This window comes from Corvus cornix, chromosome 21, assembly GCF_000738735.6.
Source record: "Corvus cornix cornix isolate S_Up_H32 chromosome 21, ASM73873v5, whole genome shotgun sequence".
Classification (NCBI taxonomy): Eukaryota; Metazoa; Chordata; class Aves; order Passeriformes; family Corvidae; genus Corvus; species Corvus cornix.
In genome coordinates this window covers 1,681,333-1,708,509 of record NC_046350.1, presented here as the reverse complement: position 1 = coordinate 1,708,509, position 27,177 = coordinate 1,681,333, and the positions used below count along the sequence as shown (strand labels likewise).

Below are 27,177 nucleotides of genomic sequence, written 5' to 3'. Positions count from 1 at the left end.
TCACTTTTCTGCTCCACATATGCAATACCACAGCTTGACTAAGCAGAAATGATACTTGGTCACTGGCTCTCCTTCTGAAACTCCAATGTGAGCAATCAATTCAGTAATCCCTGACTTGACTGATAATAGTTAAGTGAATTTTCACTGACCTTAACTAATTTAACTAATCCCACCAATTAAGAATAATCTGTTCTTTATATTCAGAGTCAGTAGTAGATTGAAGGCTGAAAAAGCACGAGCTGAAGGAGTAAGTCTCTTTTTAGAGTCTAAAAGCTCTGCCAAATTCAGACTTGCTTGTATTTCACATGATTTGCAACAGTCTTGCCCCAAACACTGTCCATGATCCTACAAGGATCCCATATGTAGTGTAAGGGGCAAGGAATACCTGCATCACCAAGGATAAAGATCCCTGCAAAATTTCCTGCTTGCTTTCAGTTGCACTGTTCCCCCCAGATCTTGGCTCCTACACTAAAAAGCAGTGTGATATCAAAGCTGCTTTTGATAGTCCCCGTGCATGTGGTTCTCATCAATGTCACACAGACCAGAGGCTGAGAGCTCTGCAATTGAATGTGATCAATTAGGAGCCTTTTTTCCCTTTATGCTTCCACTGACAATGGCACTGGCAACACCACCCACTATTCTGCATCTGGGCTGAAGGAGGGGCTGCATTGCTCTCCCTGGGTTAACAAATTGAATCCTTGCTGCTGTGGAATCATGATAGCTGAAGGCAAAGCACCTTTCTTTACTTCTGTCTTTTGGGCTAAGACTGTCATGCTGTAAACAGAAACCTAAACAGCTACATCCAACCCTGTGGTAGGTTTTGCCTAAATGCTCCCATACAAATTCCTCCTTTAGCAGTGCAGGTGTGTGCATGCAGGTCAGAAGTGACACTGTATTCACAGCATCTCTCTGTGGCCATGACGGGGCACTCGTTATATTAGAAATGTAAAGTATAATGCTCGCAGTCTTTGAGTGAGTACACAATGCAAAGTGGCACCACAGCATAAATAGGATTCCAAAATGGAGGTTTGACTAACTAAATGGAACACAAGGGGTTTAGGAAAGCTGTGTAAAGAGGATTCTGCCCACAGCCCCACGATTAATATTTCTATTCCTACAGAAAGTACTATACATCTCCAGGCTCTGGGATATGAAAAGCTTCATAGTTGCCTCCCCGCAGAAGTCAGGGTATTGCAGTAGCAAAGAACGTCTTCACCGGCTACCACTACTCCAGGTTAACACAGGTAGCCTTCGTTGCTCCAATATATCACGGAAGCCAGTAATTAAGTATTAACACAAAGAAGTTTGAAACATCTGGCTGGCTACACCAGGCAGAAACTGTTATCTGCAATTTGAGTGAGAATACAGGCAACCTTGGGCAGAGAAATTTTTCTACCAGTGGCACAATTGTGTGATCACCTCAAGTCATCAGTTTTACCTGCTGGCCAACTTCCTTACAGACTTTTCTGGCTCCTCCCCATCCTTGAGTGCAGTCAAAAAAGCAGAAGAGTTGCACAAAGGATATCCATCATATCTTTATTTACATATCATGGAAACACACATGCAACATGTCACAGGATTTACTACAACGGAACAGCCTGTCCCTATCTCCTGTTACCAAAAACTTTATTTTTGGCTCACTAGGAAAACTAATCACTTCCCCAGAAAGCTCCTAGAAATAATCATTAAAAATAACATACCTGGCAGGACAGCTAAATGAGTGAGAGCTACAGGCTGGGATGTCTTGCCACATCCTTGCAGAAACCAGGTGGTTCTCTGAAAGCAAGAAAGGAGGGAAGGATGGAGTGGGACTGGATGGTCCCAAAGATGACAGGTAGGAAGTGGTAGTGTGTAACAGCTAGGGAATATGTCTGTAGCAGTGAAAAAGGGAGAGAGCAAGAGGTCTTCCAGTGGGTCCTCTCTCACCTAGGCAGGCAGCTTCCTGCTGATCCATTTCCCATCTTTGATTCCACCTGGACGTTACAAATTTCCTCTCCTATAGGAACTTCCAGTCCTTAAGGAGGATCTACCTACCTTTACTCTCAAACAATAATTAAGGGGTAAAGTTTAAGTTCATATCCCCTTTGCCCTGAAGGATCTTCCACATCTCGCCTCTCTTAAGGAGATGAAACTGCAGAGCCTGTTCCTGGCAGGACCATCAGAATGGGAGTCATGATCATTGCTTACTAACTGGGAGAGGGGGACTCAATTCAATGGCAGGAACGTGCTGAGGGAAGGGAGGGGGAGTGCAGTCCCACTCTAGGAAAGGCTGATGCCACTCTATTTATAATGAACATGTGTTTCAGTCTAGCTGGGACCTGGCATGTTCAGAGCCTGCAGCTTCCATCATTTGCTCAACTTTCTTCTCTAATTTCCATTGCTAGGTATAAACAGTTTGACCCCAACTCCTGACCATCCAGGCAGGAGTCCCACCCTCCTAAACATTAATGAAAGATCCCTGCTCTCCATTGGCTGATTCAGGCTCCACACAGCGCCCTTTCCTCCGGGTCACTCTTCGGTTCCGGTGGAATTTGGCATAACAGCGTAGCCCTATGGAAAAGACATGTAGAAGTGAGGAGGGACCAGGGCTCACTACAGCAGTAACACCAACTATCTCTCTGCCTCAGATCCTGCTGCACTGGGGACAGTCCCAGTGCTGTCTCAAATAGGGTGGCAGAGAAATGCCTCACACAGACAGGGTATATTGCTCTCCGGGCACCAGCATTTTGTTTCGCTCACTGTTCTGGTTTGGGATTCATTGGTTCAGGCAGGTTTCACTGGTTTCTTGAAATACCAATGAATTATTCCGATTGTTTCCAGTGATTTTATAGAAGCCTTGCTTGGTTTCCCCCTATTACTTCCCATTACTGTCTAAATGATCTCTCCATTGGGAAATTACTATAGATTTAATGTGCAGCAGCGATGACTAGGGACCTCCCCTTGCTATTTATTTCCCTGAAACTTCAAGAGAGAAGGGAAGAGACTTGGAAGTGTTATTACTGGGAGGTCTGATCCAAAGCCCACTGCTCATCTCCTTTAATTTCTCTGTTTTAGATGCTCAATGTGCAGGGTCTGAAGGAAGCTAGCTAATATAGCATTGGTGAATACGAAGGGAAAAAAAAAGCATTTTATTTGTAAAAACCGTGAGTACATATTCTCCCATGGCAGTGGAAGACCATGGGAACCTCTGGTCATGGTAACTAGTTGGTTTCTCGTACCAATATGTTGATTTATGGTGTTTCTTGTCTGACTTTGTTAGACCAGAATGCAAAGCTAGTTGGGCCAGACAGGGTACAGCCTATGGGTAAATAATTCTCATGAAAACTCTGCTTTTCAGTAGTGCAGGATCTTGTCATTGGGGTTGGCAGGAGCTGATTTGATCATTCTAGAAGCTGCAGCTCTTTTAACTTCCAGAGCAGGCAGCAGATAGCAACAGTGCCAGCATCCCCAGAGCAGGGGAGGCTGAGGATTTATAGCTTTTGTAATGAGACAGCCTAAAACTGTCCTTGATTATACACTGGAGACCCAGATGATGTCGTAGGTCACAGAGCAGTCTCTTGGAATCATGTCCCTGGGCTACATTGACAATCAGCTACCTTAAAAAGTTGGGTTTGTGTCCCTCATTACCAATCACCCCAGGGCAATCTGGCCTCCTAGAAGGAGAGCATGCAAGATCAGAGCTCTGCTCTTATCTAAGCCTCTTGTCTATCTTACCTGGATCTTCCATCTCTGGGGATCTTTTTTATGCTACACAGGATGCACATTTGCTATCAACTTATAACTAGCTTAAAGATAAAGCAGGGCCTGGGGCAGCCTCATTAGGGACTGCAGAAACACTTTTCTAGGCTAATCTATCAGAAGGTCATCTCTGATTAGGACCTTGAGGTGTTACACAAGACGCCCAAGTTGAAGACTATCATTTAACGTTGCAACTCCGGGAAAGCTACCCCTTTAACTGGGTAAAAAGTAGGTGAACAGCCTGGTCAGATCACTGGGCACCTAATGCAGGTCACAAAACCTGGCAAAGAGAGCTTTGTTCTGGCAGATGAGACTCAGTGCTTGGAGCTGATCCTGAACATGTTCAGACTAGAAAAGTAGCTTTTAACACCTTCGTAATGCACCTCCTAGTAAGGGCTGCTGTGGACTCTTCAGAAATAGTTTTAAGAAACAAAAGCCTGAGTCTTTCCCACACCTACTAAATTGCTACAATCTCAGTTGAAATGAACTTGGGAAAGTCATGTTAGGCACAAGGTCATACAAAACAGTCTGTTTTCATAGCCTGTGATACTTGAAAGCACCACTGAAATGTTAATATATTGTGGCTTCTTCTGATAGGTTGGTAGACATCAGGATCTTTGTTTTCAAGAACGAAAACAAGATATCCTAGAAGACTCAATAGTCACACTGTGAGTCAGTGGCAGAGAAAGGCTAAGAACAGCAGAGCTTGGCCCCCACTTTCACATACAAACCACTATTCCAAGTCAACACTGCCAACTACAAAGTCAGGGAGTGTCTTGGGGATGGTTTATATCCCATAACCATGTTTGGTTTTGTCTTTGTTTTGTGTCTGAAATGGTCACTGCCTCCCCTGGCTCCAGGAATATTGCGATGGGTGAGGGGCAGCCCAGGATCCTGCGGGGGTTGGGGACCAGGGGCTGCACTTCCTTCCGGTGGGGGTGATTGGCTCGGCAGCCACACAGCACAGTGGGTCTGACGTGAGATCCTGTCGCCCTGTAGTTTTTGCCTTTCTCTTTTCTTCCCTCGTGGTTTTTTTTTTCTTCGGCACTGTGACTAGGGCTTGCTGGTTTGCTTCTCTCCTCTGTTGCTTGGGAGCCCAGAGCCGGTGGTGTGCTGTGCTGGGACCCCAGCCGGGCCACTCCTTGCCAGTGAGCTGTGCAAAGGAGTAATCCCCCCTCCAGCCCCTGCAGTTTCTTGCCACTGCTTCAGGATTTTTGCTACATTTCAGCCCAACACGCAGCATCCACCAGGATCCCCCGCTGCTTCTGCTTTTTCCACGGCTGGGGGCTTAGTGCTACAGTTCGATTCACCACTGTGGGGGGTCTGCTCACCTTTGCTGTTCCAGCCTGCTGCTCTGAGGTTCCTGCTGCAGTCCATTTTGCCATCCAGAGGGGCACTAAGACCAGCTACCCCCCATGAGTTTGCAGCAGGAGCCCCTTTTTCTCTCTCTTGCCGGCTGTGCCCGGTGTTACCATGTGTGGGAGAGGCAGCTGAGCTCGCGCCACAGCGCCCCCTGCAGGCGCGGGGGAATCACCGCACCTGCCCTGCCCGGCCGGGAGCCAGCAGCGCCCCTGCCGGCCGTGAGTGGAACTGCACCGAGGGGAAAGCGCCTGCGGCCGATAGAGGCCGGCACTGGGTCTCTGGTTCTGTTTGTTGTTGCTGCTGTTGTTACTTGCCTTGTTATACATGCTAGTAAAGAACTGTTATTCCTTTTCTCTTATACAGGGCCTGAAAGCCCTGTAATTTCAAAGTTAGAATAATTTGGAGGGAAGGGGGTCATATTTTCCATTCCAAGGGATGTTTCCACCTTCCTTGGCAGACACCTGTCTTTTAAACTGAGACAGGGAGCAAAGAGCTGGACTCACCTTCAGTGCACATACAGTCATCATAACACTTGTTGTTAAGGCCTCGATTGTGTGGTTTGCAGAGGTGTTCACGCAAGTCACAGCAAGAGCCTGCAACACAGGACCAGGGATCAGCACAGCTCAGGTATCCCCTTACCTGTAGGGCTACTGGCACCCATGACAGCTCCATCGTATAGATATCACCTGGTCTCACAACACACCTAGAGAGCCTCTGCCCTTCCCACGCATACCACTTCCTATCAGTAGTAGAAATCAGGATGCATGTCTTAAAACCTGGGCATGATTTCAAACATGTCATGTTTGGAGAAATGACTCTGCCAAGCTGATCCTGACCTGGGAGGCAGTCAAGGTGGTGATCACATGGCTCTCCTTCAGCTGTCATGGTTTCATTTCCACCATTGGGGCTCTTACTGCGGTGCTTTTCTATGGAAAAAAAAAAGATGCTGATAGAAAATGTCATGCTAGTGTTTTCATTTTGGAGAGTGTATTGTTCCAGGGTAGAAACAGCCTCAAATTTCAAGAGTTTGAACTCTAAACTTTCATAGTCTGATCTCCTCCTTATTTCTCAACTCTCCATTTATCAGTTTTCCTCTGCCCTCCAACTATGCATCCAAAATGAGAAACATTCTGAAACTGAGCACAAAACACAGTCAGCATTATGCTGCTTCCGTCTTTCCCCACCACTATGATCTCATGTCCTTCAGCACATCTGTGAATACTACCTGTAGACGAGCCTTACAGGATGACTTTTGGGGAAGAGGACAGGGAGGTTTAGCACCTTTCTTTTTAGCAGATGGCCACATTTCTGGTTTGAGATCCTCATAATCAGTCCAGTCAAAGAGTGCCATATCTAAGGTGGGCATCACATCCCCATCTTGCCTGAGGTGGGCCTGCAAACCACAAAAAAAACCAGACAGGCAACGGATTACACTTCTGTAGAGACACTGAAGTCGTTGCAAATTTTCATGGTGCTTTTAGACATTAAAAAGGCTTTATGATTCCCCCTCCCTCCTCCACTCTTGTCTTATCCACTGGGGATTCCTAGCATCTCATTTTCAAAAGGGAAGAGTTTTCCCTTGTTGAGGCTGAAGCCAAGAGGGAAGTTTCCACTGCTTCTGTGTGAGAACAAAAGGTGAGCAGTGAGCATTAGGACATGCTGGCTCTTCAGCCAAGGGCTCCTACTGTCTCTCTGGTCCTTGAAGCTCAGTGAAGTTGGATAGATGAGGGAGAGGCAAGGCTTGGAGGTACAGAACAGTTCCTAGCTGTCTCTTTACCTGTGACCGTGGTGAAGTGGCTGGAAGAACAGGAGGCTCTTCTGTGGAAACGGCTGTGTCCAGTGCAGCAATGAGGAGCATGGTGGGAGTCAGACTTGTAGCTTCCTCTTCCCTAAGATTTTGAAACTGTTCTTCAAAGCTTTTGGGTTTCTTGTACAGGGAGCTTGGCATAGCATCAGGAGTCTTCCCTGCAGAGGGCAACAGGTACAGTGGCATTACCTTTCTCATCCCTTTTCTCTGTGTGACAGATTCGAGTCAAAGAAATTCACATTTTATCCAGTCGCTAACCACTGTTCCATGACCCTGAGATGCTGTTTAGACCACTGTAAAACAGAGTAATGAGCTATTGCAGTGATAAATCGGGTCCAGAGTATATGCAGCTTGATTTTTACGTTTGAGACATACGTAATCACACCTTCCTGAAGATATGTCTATCTCTTGCTTAAGAAGCAAAAGATGTCTTTTTCTGGTCTCAAGAGTACAAAATATACCTGTTTAACCATTTTTAAACCAATGGATTAAGCTGTTGCAAATACCTGTGAATATATTCTTATTTGATTTTAGTAGTGAGTTATTTCAATTTATCTCAAGTCAGGACTTACCTAACTTGAAATTATTATCTTCACAGATATATCCCTCTTCTTCATAAGTATTAATTTAAATATAGACCTTAAGTTAACCTCAAGAAACAAGCCCTGTTTGTAGTCTGCAAATATTGCTTCAAACCAGCTTTGTTGTATACTCTCCTATATTGCTAACACAAGCTGTTTAGCCAGTCCCCTGAAAAAGCAATAGAGCTCTTCTTACTGAGGCAGGGAGGAGTGATAGATGAAACTCAAGGATGTGACACCCAACTTGTCACATAGTGTTGATTGACACAAATTGCCTCGCTTTAACAGAACTCAAGGTTTACCACACTGAGCTCATACCACAGAGACACACCCGCAACCTGACCTGCAAAGGAAAGCAGTCCCAGTCAAACACAAGCAACATTTTAAAGTTATCAGTGCGATTTCACATACGCAAAATCTGATTTTTTTTTGTAGTTCAGCATAAACATAGAAGAATACAAGCTCTGGTGAGAAGAAACTGGTCTTCAAAGCAAAATAAGGTGTTTGTGTTCTTTCTAATTCTGGTCATTTTTTGAAGTCAGTGGAGAGATTGAGCATGGCTTGGAAATACTTGTTCCTAAACCGGGCCATTTGCTAAAAAGGAAAAAAAAAAAAAAACAACAAAGCAGGCCACCCCAAAACAACCCCTCAAGCTTTAGGGACTCTCAGAACTCCCCCTGTAAGACAAACCAGGTCATTTTAACAAAATTGCAGCCAGCACTAAAGTTCTCTGGTTCTCCAGTTCCCCTTTCTTCTTGTGCCTCTTTTGTTTGGCAGATGTCTCCCTAGAGCAGGCACACACCCCACACCCTCCACACACCCATGTGGCTCCACCACATCTGCATCTTCTTGCCCTCACACAAGAGACACGCATTTCCCAGTGACACAACAGCCCCAGCTTCCCTTGGAGCTCAAATACCTCGGTGGTGTTTGAGCCTGTCCCTGCGGCTATGTCGACGATGCTCTCGGTTCTGCTTCTTTCCTTTCTCAGAGCCCGGGGACTGGTTTTCCCTCTCAGGATATGGCAATTCAAACCCCAGGAACACATCCTTATTTTGTTTCAGGGCTGCTGGCTGTCTCTCTGCCACCAGCTCTTCCACAGCTGAAGCTCCACTGCCCATCTTGAGGGTCTGTTCCCCAGCCAGCTGCCCTCCTGAAGGAATGGCATGGACCCTCTGCTTCTTGGCCAAGCCTTGCCTGTGATGGTGCCCAGTTCTAGGCTGCTGCAGCCACATCTCTTGGTTTTGAAGGTGGTTGTTCTTCTCTGGGGCATTTTTGAGCTTTGCGCCAGGGTTGAGGGAGACTGCAAGACTGATGTTAGAAAGAACCAGCACACACAGGAAAAGGAAAGAATAGAAGGTGGAAGAAGTTTCCATAATTATGGGTGCTCTGTCTCACCTGCAATTAAAAAAAGAAAAAAAAATAAGCAACCAACACTTACGACCTGTAAAGGCCATCAAGATTCAATCCTAGGACACTTAGATGAAAACCATTATGGTGTCCTGAGCTGGAAGCAAGTTACTCTCTCTTTGCTTATCTCCTCTTTTCCGGGGCCCTGGTTACGGCAGCTGAGACACATGTGCAGGGCTGAGACACGTGTGCAGGGCGTGCAGGGCCTGCAGGGCTGAGAGGTCCCAGTTTCATGTGCAAATGAGGCCATTAATCAGTAGGACACTTCCCTTTGATTCCTCACTAGCCCCCCTACCCTCCTATTCACAGCCACCATCTGAGGGTCTGGGGGGGCTGGCTCCTGCCCACAGCTCCTGAGCCTGGCACAACACCAGCTGCCCAGCTAGGGCTGTCTGCTGCCAGGTTGGCATCCTGGGCCAGGGGCACTGGCCCCTCCTCACAGCTGGTTTCCTTGCAATGAAAATGTCAAAATGAACAGAACTGGGGGCAAATGATGGCCTCACAGGACCAGCAACAGCCCTGAGCAGCTCAAGACAGAGACTTCTACACATGCTTGCATACTGCTTCAGGGTGACTGAAATTGGTCAAAGGAAGAAAAAACACTAGAAATTTTGTGCTGATATCTCATGGCATAGCAGGGAAATAAAAAGGCTGTCAGCAGAGCAGGGGATGCTGGCCTAAGGACCAAGGGGCAGAGAGGCAATCTGAGGTTTCTTTAGCTTGTCCCACTTTCCTTCCTTGATCCTGCACAGGTCACCAGGCAGGGCTGTCACTGGGAGGGTAATTTAAGTCCCAAGAACACTGAGACCAAGTTTCATTGAGTCCACCAGCACAGTGGCTGCAGACTATTCTCATTCATTGTGCTTCACTGTCATATTTTTGAGGGTCTTCTTTCATCCTTTTGATTGTGTTACATGTGCTTGTGTTACAAGACATGTGCTTGGCATGTTGCACAAGCCAGAGCATTCTCTAATTAAGTCAATCTCCCCTGCCCTTTCCCACAAAATGGGGAAAGGGATTTGCAGTATTTCTAGTGCAGCTTTTCCAGACTGTCCCTCTTTCTCTGGGCAGCATGAAGACATGCTTAAAAACAGAGTTCCCTGGGATACTGACTGCCAGAAAACCAGGCCTATGCTTACATTTGAGAAATACAGTCACAGGGTTACAGCCACAGCTTTTCACTCAACCTCATCCCAGTCTTTCCTGCACGTTAGCCCTTGGCTGCACCTGATTTCCATCTGTTCACCAGGAGAACCACTTTGCTGCTTAATTACAAGGGCTCATACTCCCTCCTCCAGGTGATTTTCTGCTTTACCAGCCATTGTCACCTGTGAAGGGCAGCAGGTAACAGCCTTTGAGGCCAATTCTGACTCCAGTTTTTGTGGAGTTGACAGAAGATACCCTAGGAGTAGCCTGGGCTCTTCCTTTCCTCTTTTCTTTCAGCCTGAGAGACAGATGTAGAGAATTTTGAGTCAGTGAAAACTCTGCCATCACAGCAGCCCAGCATCCTGGAGTTTAGAGAGAGATGCCTTCATCCTGTTAATTGAAAAAAGCCTGCTAATGCATCCACTAGCTAATCCTGACTTTCCAAGATTCCTCTCTGCTGCTGCTCATAGCCTGGGAACAAGTTTTCAGTTCAGCCATTCTCTGGAAAGAGGCAGGCAGCACAGGGACCTTCTTTTCATGCAGTTTTCAAAAAGCAGGTCTTTCTACTGGCCATAAAAGGCAAAAAACTGTTCCCTGAGGACTGATTTAGGAGGCACTGGGAAGCTCACTTGCTGAAGGCATAACACTAGAAATACTATTTTATTGGCAACTACCTGGAACAAAGAAAAACTATGCTGACAACTAAATCTACTAAAAAAAGCATTTGAAGTTCTTCTTCAAAACTGGTAGAACAAATAGCAACACACAGCTCTGCATGGGGTCATTTGGTTTTTTCCCCAGACCATGGCATCCTTGTTTTTTGCTTAGGGTTTTCTCTTTAAGAACCAGAGCAAACCAACTGGATTAAGACATCACTCAGAACAACTCAAAGAGCTATAAAGAGCATCTTACCTTTTCATCTGTATGCAAAATACCAAGAGAAGAGAACAAGTGCAAAGAGAATGCAAGGGTGTCTCCAATCTCACTTTCACAGACATGGCCCTTTGATGGTGAACCTGACAGACACATTCTGATTTTCAGTGGGAGGTGGGAGGCAGCTAAATGCTGCAGGGTAGTTAAGCAGAAGGTCTGCTTCAAAGCATAGGGGACATTTATTTAAGCTGCTCAGCTGTCTTGTTGGCATGAACCAGGATGAAAATGCAGGTAGAGACACAGATTGCCTCATCTCTGCACTGGCAGAGTGGGCAGGTTAACATGCTGCGTTAGTGCCACTGGGAATCTTGCAATAATAATGCAGATAAATACCTGTACTACACTGTTGTCACAGGAGATCTGAGCTGTTTGCTAAACCAAACCAGTGCATGGACAAGTTTTGGGTTAATTCAACACTGCCATGCTAGAGGCAAAGCAGCCCCAGCTTTCTCCTAACCACTTGTTTCCATATCCTGATCTATCTTTAATTCCAGAAACCTCTTCATACCTCCTTAATTTTTCTTACCCTATAGAATTCACACTTACAGAAGACAGCTAGATAACATAACAGCATCCCTAGCTCTCAGTGCTCAGGTTCCTCAATGGCTGAGCACCAAAGTAAACTTCACCTTCTTTTCTAGCAGGACCACAGTCCACAAAAGAAGCCCATGCTAGCCTTGGGCTCATTGATGTAGGTGACAGCAAGGTTCTCACCCTGCTGATGCAGCCTGCAAAGGATAAAAAATCTGCCTGAGACACACACCAGGCAGAAAGAAGTCTGGTTTTGTAAGGAGTTGCCTTTTCTAAATTGCTGTAAACAAACACACATGTTACAACAAAGCCCCAGAATTCATGCTCTTCTTAGGGCTCATATATTAGTAAGGGAAATAGATGGAGTATTTGCCAGGTTAAGCTGCCCCTGTAGTTCTTCACAACACCAGACCTACATCCTTATTGCTCCACCCCTCTACCTGCACTGCCTTTACAGACCCTCAGGATACAAACCACCTGAGTTAGCAAATCTGCCTCTCACAAAAACACCTGTACAGCAAAGATAAGGGCTTAGAGCTGCCCAGAGTACAGACTTAGGACTGGGGAGTGAATTGTAGTGCTGTCTTCCAGCCACTATTTCTGATCCATTTTGGGTTAGTAGTGAATGGTTGCAATCCTGTAAGAGAAAATGGGGGGGGGAGGGGTGGGGTGTTTGCATCTTGGATAACTTTCCCTGTGTGAAGCCTCCTTCTCTGGACTCACTAATATAAATTGCTATTTCTCTGCTTGTAATCCTGCAAGGCAGCCATGCGCTGAGCAGGTACACAGAAATAAACCCATGTTTTTCCCCTATAAATACGGTTGTGTCACCTTGGCTCTGAAATAGACTCCAAAACTGCCCCTGGTGTATTTATTTTGTATTTGACAAAGCAGGAACATCAGATCATCTACATTCATTCACATATCTCATTTAAAACATTATATCTGACAGTCCTAGCTTTAACTTTTCACATATGTTCTTCATGTCACAGCCAAGAGGAACAAAACCCTTGAACCAAGAGACTTTCAAGATCCTTGATGCAGTTAGTATGCTCAAGGGCTGAACCAAGCTGGATCCAAGCATGTGTGCTGGGCCAGATTTCTTTTTGGCTCTGAAAAGCTCAGACTTTGGCAGACACGTGTAAAGATTTCCTGGACTCCAAACAATCCCAACCTGCAGTAATACACAAAGTGTACAGGCATCTACATGGGTGTTGTGTGTATGTGCCTGTGTGGCAGGGATGACAAGACAATAAACCCAGCTTTATGTGCCAGGCTCCTTGTAAATAAGAAGCCATAGAGTGATGGATGGGCTTGGGAAGGCCTGGAGCAGAATGGATGGGGTAGGCTCTATGGTAGCTGACATGCAGAGAGCTGGCTGGAGCCAGGAGGATGGCATTGTGCAGATAAATGAGATTTCACTTCCCTGCTGGGTCTCTTTCCATCTGTTTTTCTGTTTCTGGAGGCAAATGCTGGGAAGCTTCATAAACAATCTGCCGAGAGACTTTCCCATTTCCAAAGGCTCAATCTCAGCTTTCTAGGGTCTTCCAAAGCAGGCAGGTAATATTCACCCTTCTCTTTTCCTCTCCAGGGCAAAAGTACTAACACTTTTATTCTTTCCAACACTTCTTGCAGACTCAATTTGTAAAGAATTTTAATTGTTTTTGCTGCTGTCCCAGACATCCTTGGAATGACAGAACAGCAGAATTCCCTGCTCACAGATCTTCAGTACTTTTGTGTTCCTTTTCAGAGCTGTCCTGCTTTCTTAGGTTTCCTGTTTCCATCATCACCATTCCTCCTACCTTGCCTTTCATATTTACCAGACTCCAAAGTTTCTTTGTCCCTCATGACTGTGATGCAAGACATTTCCTCTCTGCAGATATTTAGGCTACCTGAATCCCCCCCTTGCCCTTTGAAACATTTGGTTTCCTTTACCTGTGTTGTTTTCTCTCACTTTTGCCATCCCCAGACAGCACTCCAGCTACAGAAAGGGCCAAATTCAGTACTATACCAATTGCATTAGTGGCACAAGAGACAGGACATAAGGATTCAGGCTTGCAGGGGGTTTAGTAGTAGCTGTAGCTGCCCCTGTGCCTTCACAGCCTCTCCCTGGGGCAATTTGTATCCAGTGACCACTTGAAACTTAATCCACTAAACATCAGTTGAAGGGCTGGAGCTGGGACTCCCCTCACCCATCAGCTCTGGCTGACAGCCTGTGCTCTACCCTCCTCATCAGGAGAGAGGTCATCTGTTCACACAGCACAACCCAGGGAACTCCCTCTCCTGCAGCCCAGGCTTGTGAGCTGCCTGAGTCCCTGCTGAGCTCCAGCACCGAGGTTTTGGTCGACACTGGGCACCTTCAAGTCACTACATGCCCCTAGCCACAGCTGCGCCACCCTTTCTCCTGAGCCTAGCCCGACCTGCCCTGAGAGCTTCCCAGCACAACATCCGCCAGGGACAGAGCAGCCCAGCAAGTCACCGCATTGAAGGGGAAGAGGAGCCCATGAATGAATATGCAGTACCCTCTGCTCTGTTTCCCTCTGGGACTTCACTGCGTGGCTGACACAGCCATCACAGGCGACCTGCTATCAAACAGAGTCTACCCAATAATGAGATTAAAATAGCTATGCACCTGAGATTAGCATCCAAGATATAGTTGCTTCTGTCAGCATGGCAGAGAAGACTCTTCAGTTTCGTGCACAATGCCAGGTGACAAATGGGACACAATCAACAGGAAAGGTCATTGCTCACCTGGCCGGAAAGTACTTGCCAGCGTGACAGGGAAGAATGGGGCAGATTTGCCCTGATCTTCGCTGGGAGAGAGTCATGGATGTGTCCTGACTGGCAGAACAGTTAGGCAGGCTGTGCTTTCAACATTCTTCCTTTCATGACATTCTCACTTTGAACCATACATATAGAATTAATGCCTCCTTCTTCAAGGGAGAGGAGACGGGAATACAAAACCACTTCCATTAAACCCTCCGGTTGACAGAAAACTTCAGGTGTGAATTGGTAAGTGTCACTTAAATTCTACGTGATTCATTACTAGCTGTAATAAACCATTAAATTATGCCAAACTGATTTAGTTCAGAAATGAGACCTCACTTTTATCAACAGAGGAAGAGCAGAGGACAAGCCTCGGGTACCCAGGGGCTAGGTGCATGGCAGCGCACGGCTCTGTAAACACAATGACTCGGTGGGAAAAGCTTCCGTCACTCCTCGGCATCTCTGGCTCGGAGCCGGGACATACCCCTGGGGTGCGCGAAGGGCTCAGGCCCTGCGAGAGGGACGGTGCCTCTGTCCGAGGCGAACTTGCTTCCAAGGAAGGGGAGAGCGATCTGGGGAGGGAGCTCGCAGGAGTGACCCGCAGTGGGGCAGTGGGACGTGAGCCCCAGAGCCCGTACCGCACATCCCTGCGAGGCACACGGCGCAGGGCACAGAGGCGACCCGGGTGGCAGAACCGCGGCGGGAGCGGTAGAGCCCGGAGCCCGCTCCCCAGCACGGGTGACAATAGGTCTGGCCGAAGGCACCGCGCCCCGGCACCGGCGCTGTCCGAGCTCGGTGCTCGCTCGCACCGCTTAGCGATACCGCCGTGACCGGAGCTCCGCGCGCATCCCGACGGCGGCAGGACCGGGGGTCCCCCATCACCCCATGTCTTTGTCTCCTCCGGGGCGCACGGAAAGTGGGAAATTGTCCCCTACTCCTCCCGAGTCCCTGCGACAGCAGAGGGGAATCAGCTCGGCGGAGCATCCACCCCCAACCCCGGGGCGGGGTGAGCACGGCACGAGCAGCGCTGCCTACCTGTCCGGAGGTCCCGATCTGGCGGAGCCCGGCAGCCAGGGCAAGGCAGGGCAGGGCAGAGCTGTGCGAGCGGCGGAGGGGAGACAGGTCTGCGGGGGGCAAGGGGTGTCTAAACCCGAGAGCAGGAGGGGCAGGAGGAGGGGGAGGAGGAGGAGACAGTGGGAAGGCAGTGGGGGAATGTGGAGAGGAACCGGGGACGTCGGAAATCCCGAGGGACTGGGGTGCATGGTGCGGAAGGAGGTGGGGCTGGGAGGGGCTCGGGGTGTGCGGCGGGGGGCACAGGGGGAGTGCATGGGTATGCCAGGGGTGCGTGGTGCTGGGGTGCCCGGCGCGAAGGAGGAGGTGGGTGCGATAGCGCAGGGTACTGGTGGCAGCAGCAGTCCCTGCCCCGGGCACGGACGGGACAGACAAAGGCCGGAGACAAAGGCGTGGCAGCCCGGGGGGAGGAGGCGGCGGCGGGTGAGCTCCGCTCACCTGCGCGGCGGGGCGGGCTCCCCGCTCCCGCGGGGTTTCCCCGCGTTATGGTCACGGGGAGGGAGACCTGCTGGGGGCTCAGTGTGCCCCGCTCCCTGAACCGAGCCCCCGGCCGCGCCGTGACGGGGGAGCTGCGGGGGTGCCGGGACCCCGCGGGGGCAGCGGGATCGGCCCTGCGCCTGCTCCTCCCGCCCGCCGGGAGGCGCCCGCCGTTCCCACCCTGACGTCACCCGCACGCGCCGCCACCGCTCCCCGCGCTTGGGGGGTGTGACGGGCGGCGGGCCCGGTAGGGACCGGGGGGGACACCGGGTCGAGAGAGGACACGGGGAGGGGGACACCGGGGAGGGGGTAAGCATTGGGTGGACACGGGGACTGGGGGAGACACGGCGGCAGGTGGCCGTGCTGAGGCGGGGCCGGTCGGCGGGTGCCCTGGGCGGCAGTGGGGGGCGGCGGGCCGTGCGAGAAGCCCCGTTTCGGGAGGGAGCAGCGGTGAACGGGCGGTTCCAGGGCTCGGGAATACTGAGGAAGGCGGTGTCGTGCGTTGAGCGGGACCGGGGCGCTCGAGGGATCCATCCCCGTCCGCCCTCCCTTCTGCTCGGGCGGTTGAGACACCGGAGTGGGCGAGGGAGCGGCGGTGACTCTGGGAGCCCAGGCGCAGGCAGGGCACGTCCGGGCTGCTGGGGCGGCCTGTGCCGGCTGTTCAGGGCTAGTGCGGGAGCTCTGGTGATAGGCATGGGGAGGATGGTGGATTACAGTTGCATTATATGCCCCATCCCTGGAAGTGTCCAAAGGATGGAGTTTGTACCAACCTGGGATAGTGGAAGGTGGCCCTGCCTCTGGCAGGGTGTTGTAATGAGATGAGCTTTAAGGTCCCTTCCAGCCCAAACTGTTCTGTGATTCCATTATCTCCCAGCCTGCAGAGTCCTTGAGCGTGTGGTGCTTAGTTCCAACTTTGTGATGATGTGAACCTAAACCTCTAAAAACACAGATTGTTTATGATACTCTGTAGATCTTTTGTACTAATTTGAGAGTCACTGTGACTGGGATGCTAAACTATCTTAGTTTTATTTAGTGTAGCAAGCAGATCATTAATATTCCAGGAAGTCTTTGTATATATACAGTGGTATAACTGATTTAAAAAATGGGGGTGAGACTAGCTCCCTGTTTTGTGAAGGCTGAACAAATTCTTTGTAGGTCTGAAAGACATGTTTTGTTGCAGCCGAAACAGCTTGAAAATCAGTGTCTAAAGAGCTGATTGGAACATCTCTGATTCATCAAAAGTCTTTGTAGGACACCTGAGTTACTGGTGGATGCTCCAGAGGCATTTCAAGACCTCTACAGTTCATGAACAGTGCTGCTGTTAGTGGTTAGAATTTGCTTACATGCAGAGTGTGGATAAAATAATGAAACAAAATTTCTAATAGATAATTATGTACACTGTGGCTTAAATTGTGTAAGGCATGGAGTCTACTATGCCGGGAAAGCTGTTTGGAAGCTGAACTCCAGCGTCTGCTGTTTGATTGTGGGCATGTGAAACTCAATTTGTCACAATAATGTGCTGCCTGTTGTAGCTCACAAATTTCAGGCTCCTCAGGGATGTAGTCATGGCCCAAGCCTGTCAGAGTTCAAGGAGCAGCTGAATGATGCTCTAAGTCACATAGTTTAGCTTTAGGTGGTCCTGCGAGGAGCAGGGAGTTGAACTCCATGATCCTTATGGGTCCCTTCTAACCTGAGGTATTCCATAATCCTGTGTGACGAAGTCCATGTTGACTTAATTATGTAGCTCTGCAGAGTTTGGGTTCCTTGGGACTGCAGAGAGAAACTTAGAAGCTGTTGGCAGTGGCAGCAAATGAGAACCTGTGTGATGGTGTGTCCGTGGAAGTTGGAGCTCCAAGCCTGGACAAGCAGTGGTTCACGGTGGTGTTAGAATTAACCCAAAGACCCGAGAAGTTCTTGTGTTATAGTAGGAGATAGGGCTTAGAAAAGGCAAGTACTATGAAGCTTTTACAAAACAGTGTTTCTTGTGCTACTAAAAAGTATTTGTCTGAACTTTCCTGTATCGCAGAAAGGGAGACTGAAAACCCCAGGAATTAAATTATGAATAATCTCTCATCCTGAGGTGTGAGCACTGGTTTGTGCACTGCTGGTAATCCCTGAGGATGTGCTGTGCTTATGGGGGGTGCTCACACTTCTCACTGTGGGCTCACAGTCTTGTGGTGTATGGCTTCATGAACTGACTAGATGAATTATTACTGCAGGCCTAGGCCCTAGGGTATATCACCGTGTCTCACAGCCATAGGGAGGAGGAGGAGAGAAGATCCAGCAGGCAGGAATTGTGCAGCAAGATTGATTTATTTAATTATTTTACAAACTCTTCTATAGACTTTTTTTCTTCATAGTCTAATTGGACAAGGATCAGCCACCCCTTGGGAGTGATTGGCTAAAATCCTAAAACATCCATTGTCAAAATATTTTTCTACTATACCATAAACAAGACTTTTCAAGGTTGCAGGTGGTTTGGTTGTTTACATAACTGCTACCTCTTCTGTGAGAGAGAAAAGGCTCTCACGGACTTAGAAAATAGCAAGAAAATCCTTGCCAGCAGCATTTTTGTATCTACAATGAGCCAGAGAATAACCATCCCTTTTGTGGTTACTTCCAGGGCCTGGGGAAGATGACCACTCTCACACGGCAGGACCTTAACTTTGGGCAAGGTAATGTGTCGTACTAAGCTGCAACTGGTGTCCTTGTGAGGCTCCTCCTTAGGACTGAGCTTGGGGGAGTGTTATTGTAGGGTTGCTCTATCCCTAAAGTTCCTGCAACTAAGAGGAGGCAGGTGAAATTTATGCAGAAAAAAGTACCTGAAAAAAAAATTCCCCTGAGTCTGTGGTATTGCTCTGCTTCCCCCCACCCTATTCCAGCATCCTTTACTTCTGTTTTTCAGTTGTTGCAGATGTTCTTTCAGAATTCCTGGAAGTGGCTGTTCACCTCATCTTGTACGTCAGAGAAGTTTACCCTATTGGGATCTTTCAGAAGAGGAAAAAGTACAATGTACCTGTCCAGGTAGGAGATTCTCCTGGAAGCTGACAGCCACATGGACAAGCAAAATAGGAAGGATCAGTCAACACTCACCAGAAAAAACTTACACTCTGGAAGTGGTTGTTTAATGTACAGCCTTATTTTTGAGGAGAACTTAGTTCCTGTCATGACAGAACAGCCCCATAGCTGAGGATACAGCAAATGCTCATGGAACAAGCAGGTCATGGACAACAGTAGTAGAAGGCTGCCCCAGCTCTGTGCAGTGAGGTAACAGGAAAGCATGTTTCCTAGGAAGTAAAGATGGCTGGAATATGCTATTCCAAATATGCTGTTGTGGGTATACATTCCTGATATACAACTGTGTGGGTGCAGTGATCTGCTGATTAACCCTTCCCTGAAAGAATTGCTGGTTTGAATGGGCAGCTCAGCATTTTTCAGCACTATTTGAAGCATGACTTGAATTCCTTGTACACACTGGTACTTCTGTTTAAATCTTCCCTTTCAGCATTGTCCTGGCTCATATCAAACACAGCTCTGACTCTTCCCTGTGTTTGCTACAGATGTCCTGCCACCCAGAGCTGAACCAGTACATCCAGGACACACTGCACTGTGTAAAGCCGCTGCTGGAGAAGGTGAGCTCAGACCAGGGACCTGGGCAAAGGTACTGCAAGTGGATTTGATAGAAAATAAGAGAACATAAATATTACCTTAATTGCAACATTTGTTTACAAATTTACCATATAAAATATACTAGCTGATAAAAGTTTCTAACAAAACTAAAAACATCATAACCTTTCCTGGCAGTTAAAACCCTGCCTTGCTTGTCTCATATACCACACAAGGACATATGTCTGTATACTTCCAATTACATCATCCTACCATTCTGCTTTATAATCTATCCCAGTTTAAGCACCTGCTGTGGCAGAACAGTTTGAATGCTTTGCTGTGAGCCAGCAAGCAAAGGTAGGTCTGGACTCCAGGTTTTGCGAGAGAAAGGTGTGACCAAAGAAGCATTCTAGGAGGCTGCTGGCAGGTTTTGTATGCCTTGCTCTTTACAGACAGTTTTAATGCACATGAAGAAAATGGAATTAGGTCAGTTTTACATTGTGGTTGTACAAAGCTGCTCTGTTTGGGCAATGGTCTGAATGTATCTTAACTTCATTGGTGTCCATCCCAGAGTGATGCAGTGAGATGGCTGTGCATTTCCTCCTTTGTTCCTAAACGGGATCTAGAGGAACGTACAGTTTAGCACACTTCATAACCCTCAGCCTTAGCCACAAGCTGGCAGCTTAACACTCAGCAAGAAATTGCTTTGCAAAAGCATTTTTTCTGATTGCAAAGAATAATCTGAACTCAGGTTTTGGATGAGGGCTTGTGCTGTGAGCTCCAACAACTGAGTGTACTCCCACTGCATCAAAGTATGTGAAGCACACTGGGGAGCAGACAGCTCATATTAAGGAAGGGATTTTTCTGTCTTGGTTCCTGCAGAACGATGTGGAGAAAGTTGTGGTTGTAATCCTGGATAAAGAGCACCACCCCGTGGAAAGATTTGTCTTTGAGATCACCCAGCCACCTCTTCTTTCTATTAGGTGAGGTTTCCACTCCTGCTTGCCCATGGCGTCCAACAGCCAGCCCTGGGACATATTCTGGGAGCAACTTCAGGCCTTTGCTGCATGCCAGTAACAACTGCTGTCTCCTCCACAGTTCTGAGTCCCTGCTGTCCCATGTCGAGCAGTTACTGCGTGCCTTCATCCTGAAAATCAGCGTCTGTGATGCTGTGCTGGACAACAACCCCCCAGGTAAATGTCACTTGGATCCAAACAGCCTAATGCCTGGCATTGCTTGGCTTGGCTGATCCTCTGGGAGCTGTCCCCTGAGCTGGAACCTGACACTTCTCTTAGGTTGCACCTTCACAGTTCTGGTTCACACACGGGAGGCTGCCACACGCAACATGGAAAAGATCCAGGTGATAAAGGTAAGTGATGTCCTTGGGCACCTGATTCTGTGTGAGAAGCTGCAGAGCAAAGACTGGGCAGTGCAGAGTTTTGGCATCTCTAAGGTTGTGAGATAATTTGAACATGTAGGTTGGTGTCACATGAGGCACATCATAACTGTACTTCAAATGTGGTGAAATGGTTTATGCTGGTGAGCTGACAGCACATTCGCCACACACAGCCACACCTGCAGACAGCTTCAAGTCTTGAAATAGATTGTAACAATAATCACTGCCCAGTGCTTGCTCACTTAGAAATACTCAGGTGTGTAGAATAGGTACTTGAATTTAATCAAGCAAAAAAGCAGCCTTCACCCACCATCCACTGTGTAGATGGCTGATTTTGTACAAAGAGCAAGACAGACTAAAATTCAAGTAACAAGTAGGTTTGGGGGCACAAATACATTTTATCTTAGAGGAAACACTTTCTAAAACAAGATTATTTTTGAAGAATCCTTGCTTAGATACACGGAAACTTTTTTCCTGAGCCAATTTATTTTAGGTGTCCTAAGGCACAACAAATAAAGCTAGTGAAGTATAAAATTGTTTCAAAATGGAATTCTGTTCTGCACTGCTTAGTAATGGAAACCTGTGGTGTAGTAGACCCACCTTTAGGTTTCCAAGGCAGGACGGAAACCCATGCCCTAAGCGTTCTGGCGTTGCAGTTAAATGCTGGTGTAATGAACTGGGCATGGTAACTAAGGGCAGCTGAGAGCGTTATCTTTTAAAGAAGTGAGATGTCACATTTGCAGTAAGTGAAATGGACTGACCTCATAGTTTGATGCTGTAACTGAAGATAATTATGCTGAGTGTCAGGGACAGGTGTGTAAGTGTTTTGTTGTGAAAAGTCTGAATTACCTGTTCCTTCCCTCTGTCTCTCTTTCAACTTAACCCAAAACAAGTGCTGAGGAGGAGCTCACCTTACACCACTGCTGGGTTCTGCCAGTAACATCTTGTGTTCCTGCCCCCAGGATTTCCCGTGGATCCTCGCTGATGAGCAAGATATGCACATGCATGACCCCCGGCTTATTCCCCTGAAAACCATGACATCTGACATCTTAAAGGTGGGCAGAGCATTTTGACCGAGAGATGCTGAACCTGCTGCAGTTCAGAACTTTGTCTGCTCTGACACCAGCTCTGCAGTTTTCTGTGGTGTAACAACTTTAAATACTGCTGAGCAGGAGCTTAGTCTTGCAGATGTCTGTGCCAGTAATCAAGGCAGGGCAAGACTCCTCATAGTAAAATAGGAAACTTGGTTATGGGGGAAGGTATAAGCACTTCCTATTCAGCCTGTTGCAGGCTTTTTTTTTTTTCCATTCACCCACCTGTATACCAAGAAGACTGATGCTTGTTTCTCTCTCCAGATGCAGCTCTATGTAGAAGAGCGAGCTCACAAAGGCACCTGATTTCAAACTTTCCTTGCCTTCAGGCTTCATCTGATCTTCCAGCGGAGTAAGATCTCTCACAAACCATATCTTGATAACCATCTCTTCAGCTGGCCTTCTGGGTGAATGTAGAGCAGCTGCTGCCTCTTTATTTCAAGTGCTCTTACCACTGTATATAGAACTGACTTGGAATGGGGAGCCAGAGCCTGTTCCCATGTGGACTCATGTGAGAGTACAGGTGTTGTTACAGTGCATCCCTGGGGAGTCAGTGCTTTATTACCAGGCCAGTTCTCACTGGAAAAGGGCAGCTCCATTGCACACAGGCAGTGATTGACAGCAGGGAGCTGTCACACGATCCACGAGAGCAACACTTGTGTTAAGGGGGAGTGAGGCCTTATGTAGTGTCTGTCCACTGTGACCAAGTAGTCTTCAATAAATACTAAGTTTTACCCCCATTGAACTGGGCTGAGTTCTGTCAAAACCAGGCTCCCTTCTTCAATGAGGAAGTATTTTTATTTTCTGTGGAGCTTCCATTGCTTTTCTGGCCCATATGTGGACTCTGCCAATTCCTATGAAAGTCTGTACAACCTTGTTCTCTTCCCTTTCACCCAGAGGTGGCATTAGCAATGTGGAATTTGTCTGTCCAGCAAGGACACCTGCCAAGTATCTACTCCTAACAGAGATCAGGCAAGGAAAGCACTGTTAATCCTATGCCTGTCAGAGGAGATGGAACATGGCCTTAGCATTGGTTCTGGGTATATAAGGGTGGCAGACACAGTTCATAGTGAGCTGAGCTTGTTTGTCAGAGAATTTGGTACAACAGCCTGTCCAGCACCTCCTGCTTCCTCCAGGTATCAAATGTAGGAACACTATAGATCAAGGCTGGGCATTGCTTTAACATTTTATATTGGGTTACACTGCTCAGTACAAACCAAGTCCTTTGAAAGCACAGAGGTGATGTGGGAAAAGCCCAGCACAATCAAAAGGTACTTGTGTTGTTAGGCAGCTGCCTGAAGGGACTCCTTACCTCCTTTTTCTCTACCTGTTTATTCAAACACCAAGGGACCGTTTTGGATAGGAAGGCAGGTACCATTTTGATTATACACACTTAGAGAAAGGGTAAGGAATTCACTACCAGTGACACAGCACTTAGGAACAAGGGGTGACAGTTTCCTGATGCTATGAAGGGTCTGATGCTGAAACAGGAAAAAGAAAATACCATACAAAACAATCTGTAGCAGAGTCCTTGTAGATAGCATTGGTAATCTGAAATTAAATAATTTCGCCTTACCTTTCTTAAGTTCCACAAACAAGAAAGTGTCTTTTAGACTGTGTGTGTTAGCATAAGAATGCATTAACTAGAAAAGATAGATCTCATATTTAATTGTCCCAGTTTTTCTCTGGAAGGGCACCAGTAATTGGAATAGCATCCATGGTAGAAGAGGATGGAAGATGAAGACAGAAGCCCTTCCAAAGGGCTGGGCCTGCAGAAGTCCTGCTGTGAACAAGAGCTGAAAGATAAAGCTAGGACACACCCACAGAGTACAGGCAAAAAGTGCACCTGAGGCCACTTGCTTACAGTCCTGAGGTAAAAGCAAATCCTTACATTGTGCTTCATAATGACGTCTGGGGCCCGATGGTGATGCTGCTGTTTGTCACACGGATCCCGTACCATCCTGCCCAGAACTGGGTGTCCTGGCCTCCGTGCTGAAACCAGATGTAACGAACTCCTGCTGGGTAATTCTGGAAGGTGTAAGAAATCTAGAGAGAACAGAAAAGATAATTCCTCTTAATTTGCCCAAATAAACCACCACTCACCTAGAAGCTCAGAAAACTACAGTGTGTGAGTCTTAGAATGAGCTTTTCCTGAGACCAGGTATCTTTCAATGAAAGTGCACCATACCCTGTTGCGGGGGGGGGAGGGGGGAACCTTTCTCACTCAGCCTTCTCCTCAAAATCCTCTCTGAGTTAAACTGACATTAAGCTTGATAATTAAGTGCATGTATAAGTAACATCTAATGATGTACATTCAGCAAATCAAACCAGTTAAACACCTGTAACAGTTTAAGAAAAGTTAAGTCTGCAATACTTGGCTATCCATGCAGTAGTTTTAGAACAGCTTTTTGATCCAAAAAAACCCCAAAATGTGTTCTTGTTACTTAATTATTTAGACAGAATCTTACATAAAACCAGGAAACAATTAAGAAGACTGCACTAAAACAACACAGAAGCCCACAGGATACTCTCTAGAAAATGCTGGGCACCTAAAAATAGCACCTGTCTCATTCAGGACACTAGTGCTTCTTCAGCATTGTCAATAGCAAGGATTCACCTTCTGTACGGAGTAGAGGAGGCTAAAGAGCAGAGAAAAGTCCACTGGCACTTTTGGCCAAGTAAGACTGGCAACACACGTGTCACAACACTGCTGTAAAGCTCCTGCCTCTGGAGCTGCTGCTCACCTCTCTCCACTTGGCATCACTCCACTGTTCAATGACCACTGGCTCAGGGTGGAACTCCTCCAGGACGATGTAATCCTTCGAGAGCAGCCTCACCGTGAGCTCATAGCGGCACCCACAGTCAAACCTAGCAGCATACCTAGAGAGGCAGGAGGAATCAAGGAGCAGAGCTCTATATACAGCATTCAGTTTTATTTATTTTTCAAAAGCAGTCTCCAAGGAAATCCCTGTTTGCAGAGGAAAAGGAATGTCATCCCCATAGCTATAGAGAAGTTCTAGAACGTACAGCTATCCCACCCTTAACAGGATTGCCACCTTGTAATCCACTGAGTAAGTTTAGATTTAGCTTATTCTTCACGCAAGAACTACAACCCCAAAGAATAAAAAATTGATTTTACAGCATGAAAACCTCCAGAAGCCTAGCTTGCCTCTAGACCAGTGCCAGAAATTCTTATTTTCAGTGCTTCCACTTACCAGTCCTTGACTGTAATTTCAGGCCGTTTCTCATCCATCAGCTGATTCCAGTAGCCTTCTTTCTTCAGGGTAATGAGTTGAGACTTGAAGCATGGCCTGAAACAGACATAGAAATGCAGTTCTACACAACACATCTCCTCCCTCTCACTGTCCTTTCCCTGACAGCTTTCATACCCACCCCAAATCCTGAAGGCCCACAAAGCTGATCCAGCTAAACCCTGCCTTATCCATAGCCAGAACCCGACAAGGAAGTGAACTGAATTAGCTTCACCCCAAGATAAAAGGAATAGTTACCTACAAGCTGGATTAAGAGGAGTCCCTGCGCTTACATATTGGTAACAGGAAACCAGTGCCTAGGGCATGTAAAAGCTGTTGATCCTCCTCTGGTAACAGCTTTTATTACAAGTTGTTAGTGTGACACACCTACCACTCCTGGAGGTTAGAGAGCTTTTGACCTTGTCATCTAAGTGCAGTTGATAAAGTTTGCCAGACCCTTAGCCATTCCCTACCACGTTTGGGAGAGGAGAAGCAGGACTCGCATGTAGATTATCTTACCTATAAAAGTTACAGGAAGTTCCTGGTAGGCAGAGAAATTTAGCACCTGCTAAATTCTCTCAGCAATTCTCAATTCTCTCAGCAGTACCCATCTCTTCAAATTAATTGGCATAAAGGGTTAATGAAGTTCCTTCCTTTTCCCACAGGTGATCTAAGGTTCAGTAACCTGCCACCAGCCTTCTAACCACGGTGCCATTTCAGACAGATGGGAGGAAGCAGGTTTCCCAGTTCCAGATTACTGGAATCCAGTTCTTACCCATATGAAGTGACAAAGTATTTGTGTACTGTGGGGTCTGGCATATCATTTCCATGAGCTCCAGGCAGATCCTCAATTTTCCACTTATCTCCTTCGTTATCATCAAGTGTCCAGTGCTGGAAGCTCTCTACAAACACAGGTGTCCAAGGTGAGGGTTAGGACCTCACTGCAGCTACCAGCCGGATCTCAGCTTTTGTTAGAATCACAGCAGGAGAATTCTAGGAAGCTACTTGGTGTTTTCAGATCCACTGTATTTTTCCTACAGCTGTAAGTGACTCCTGTCATTATGCTGCCATTACCTTTAATGTGGCTGTCAACATCTAGGACAGTAGGCAGCAGATTTCTGACCTCATCAGAATATCAGCAGGAGCAATAAAGTAGAATTACTGTAGTCATATAAATCAGGTCTTTGGTAACAAAAGTTCTCCAGTTGCCCAGATGTTTAATCCCAATACCTGATCATTTCACTACCACATTGTACTTGCAGTGCAAATTAATTGTCACTGCCTGCAGTACTGGGGCCTTATGACTCCAGATTTTTCTAGCTGAAACCACAAACTATTGGTAAATACACACCTATCTACCTAGAGCAGTTTTATTGCAGGAGTTGAGCTGTGAATCTGACCCAGCAGAGCTACACCCAGTAGCTGGGTAGTCCCACAGCATCAGCAGTAGTTGAGGCATGCAGGACACTGACTCATTCTGACTGTTCGGAAACTCTTAGTCCTTCATTATAAATAATGAAACAAACCTTCAGCACAAGGGTTCTTGATTAAGTTTCTCTTCAAGTGGCAGAGCATATAGAAGATCCTCCAGTCAGAGATGCTTCTGTCCAAGCTCTGACGATAAAACCCGTCGCGCTGGCACTTGCGCTTCCACAGGGTGGTCAGGTCCACCACGTACCGCCACTGCGTGCACACCAGCCGGCAGGTGCGGAGCAGGTCCCGGACGGGCAGTAGCGACAGCAGCTCCACCAGCACGTCCTCGGGGAGGTCGCCGATGGTTGTCATGGCGGACCGCGGGCCGCAGGAGCACGATGAGGAATCCCCGGCACGACGAGCCGAGCTGTCGGAAGCGAAGGCGGTTTCCCCTCGTTACGGACAGACCCACGGACAGCCCGCCCGGGCCCGGGTCCAGGCCCAGGCCCGCTCCCCCCAGTGCCCCCGGCCCCGGCCCCGGCCCCACCTAGCTCCGCCCATCTGCGGCTCCCGGACACGGATGTGCGGGGCCGCGGCC

At 47.6% G+C, this 27,177-nt stretch overlaps 3 protein-coding genes across 9 annotated transcripts; 1 reads left to right on the top strand and 2 right to left on the bottom strand.

The window, feature by feature from the left end:
• Nucleotides 1-1,519: 1,519 nt before the first annotated feature.
• On the bottom strand, nt 1,520-15,397 carry DRAXIN (dorsal inhibitory axon guidance protein). The gene is made up of 7 exons (XM_039563852.1): nt 15,310-15,397; nt 8,408-8,886; nt 6,878-7,065; nt 6,382-6,493; nt 5,937-6,026; nt 5,604-5,693; nt 1,520-2,550 (listed from the first exon to the last, which is right to left on the bottom strand). Exons 2-7 carry the CDS (start codon nt 8,862-8,864, stop codon nt 2,438-2,440), a joined length of 1,050 nt encoding a protein of 349 aa, XP_039419786.1. The 5' UTR covers nt 8,865-8,886; nt 15,310-15,397; the 3' UTR covers nt 1,520-2,437.
• On the top strand, nt 15,378-22,681 carry MAD2L2 (mitotic arrest deficient 2 like 2). 5 transcript variants are annotated; one of them, XM_039563857.1, is made up of 9 exons: nt 15,378-15,396; nt 18,446-18,497; nt 18,728-18,846; nt 19,383-19,454; nt 20,311-20,411; nt 20,527-20,621; nt 20,724-20,797; nt 21,787-21,879; nt 22,180-22,681. In XM_039563857.1, exons 2-9 carry the CDS (start codon nt 18,458-18,460, stop codon nt 22,219-22,221), a joined length of 636 nt encoding a protein of 211 aa, XP_039419791.1. In that variant the 5' UTR covers nt 15,378-15,396; nt 18,446-18,457; the 3' UTR covers nt 22,222-22,681. The 5 variants fall into 5 exon arrangements, with proteins under 5 accessions (XP_039419791.1, XP_039419788.1, XP_039419789.1 ...); XM_039563854.1 differs by lacking the exon at nt 15,378-15,396 and adding an exon at nt 15,531-15,549; XM_039563855.1 differs by lacking the exon at nt 15,378-15,396 and adding an exon at nt 16,026-16,069.
• On the bottom strand, nt 19,398-27,177 carry LOC104693238 (F-box only protein 44-like). Of its 3 annotated transcripts, none has more exons than XM_010405759.3 (7): nt 27,127-27,177; nt 26,693-27,006; nt 25,942-26,068; nt 25,131-25,226; nt 24,660-24,795; nt 23,807-23,961; nt 19,398-19,486 (listed from the first exon to the last, which is right to left on the bottom strand). In XM_010405759.3, exons 1-6 carry the CDS (start codon nt 27,138-27,140, stop codon nt 23,815-23,817), a joined length of 834 nt encoding a protein of 277 aa, XP_010404061.3. In that variant the 5' UTR covers nt 27,141-27,177; the 3' UTR covers nt 19,398-19,486; nt 23,807-23,814. The 3 variants fall into 3 exon arrangements, with proteins under 3 accessions (XP_010404061.3, XP_010404062.3, XP_019145328.2); XM_010405760.4 differs by lacking the exon at nt 19,398-19,486 and adding an exon at nt 19,957-20,759; XM_019289783.2 differs by lacking the exon at nt 19,398-19,486 and having other exon boundaries at nt 22,979-23,961.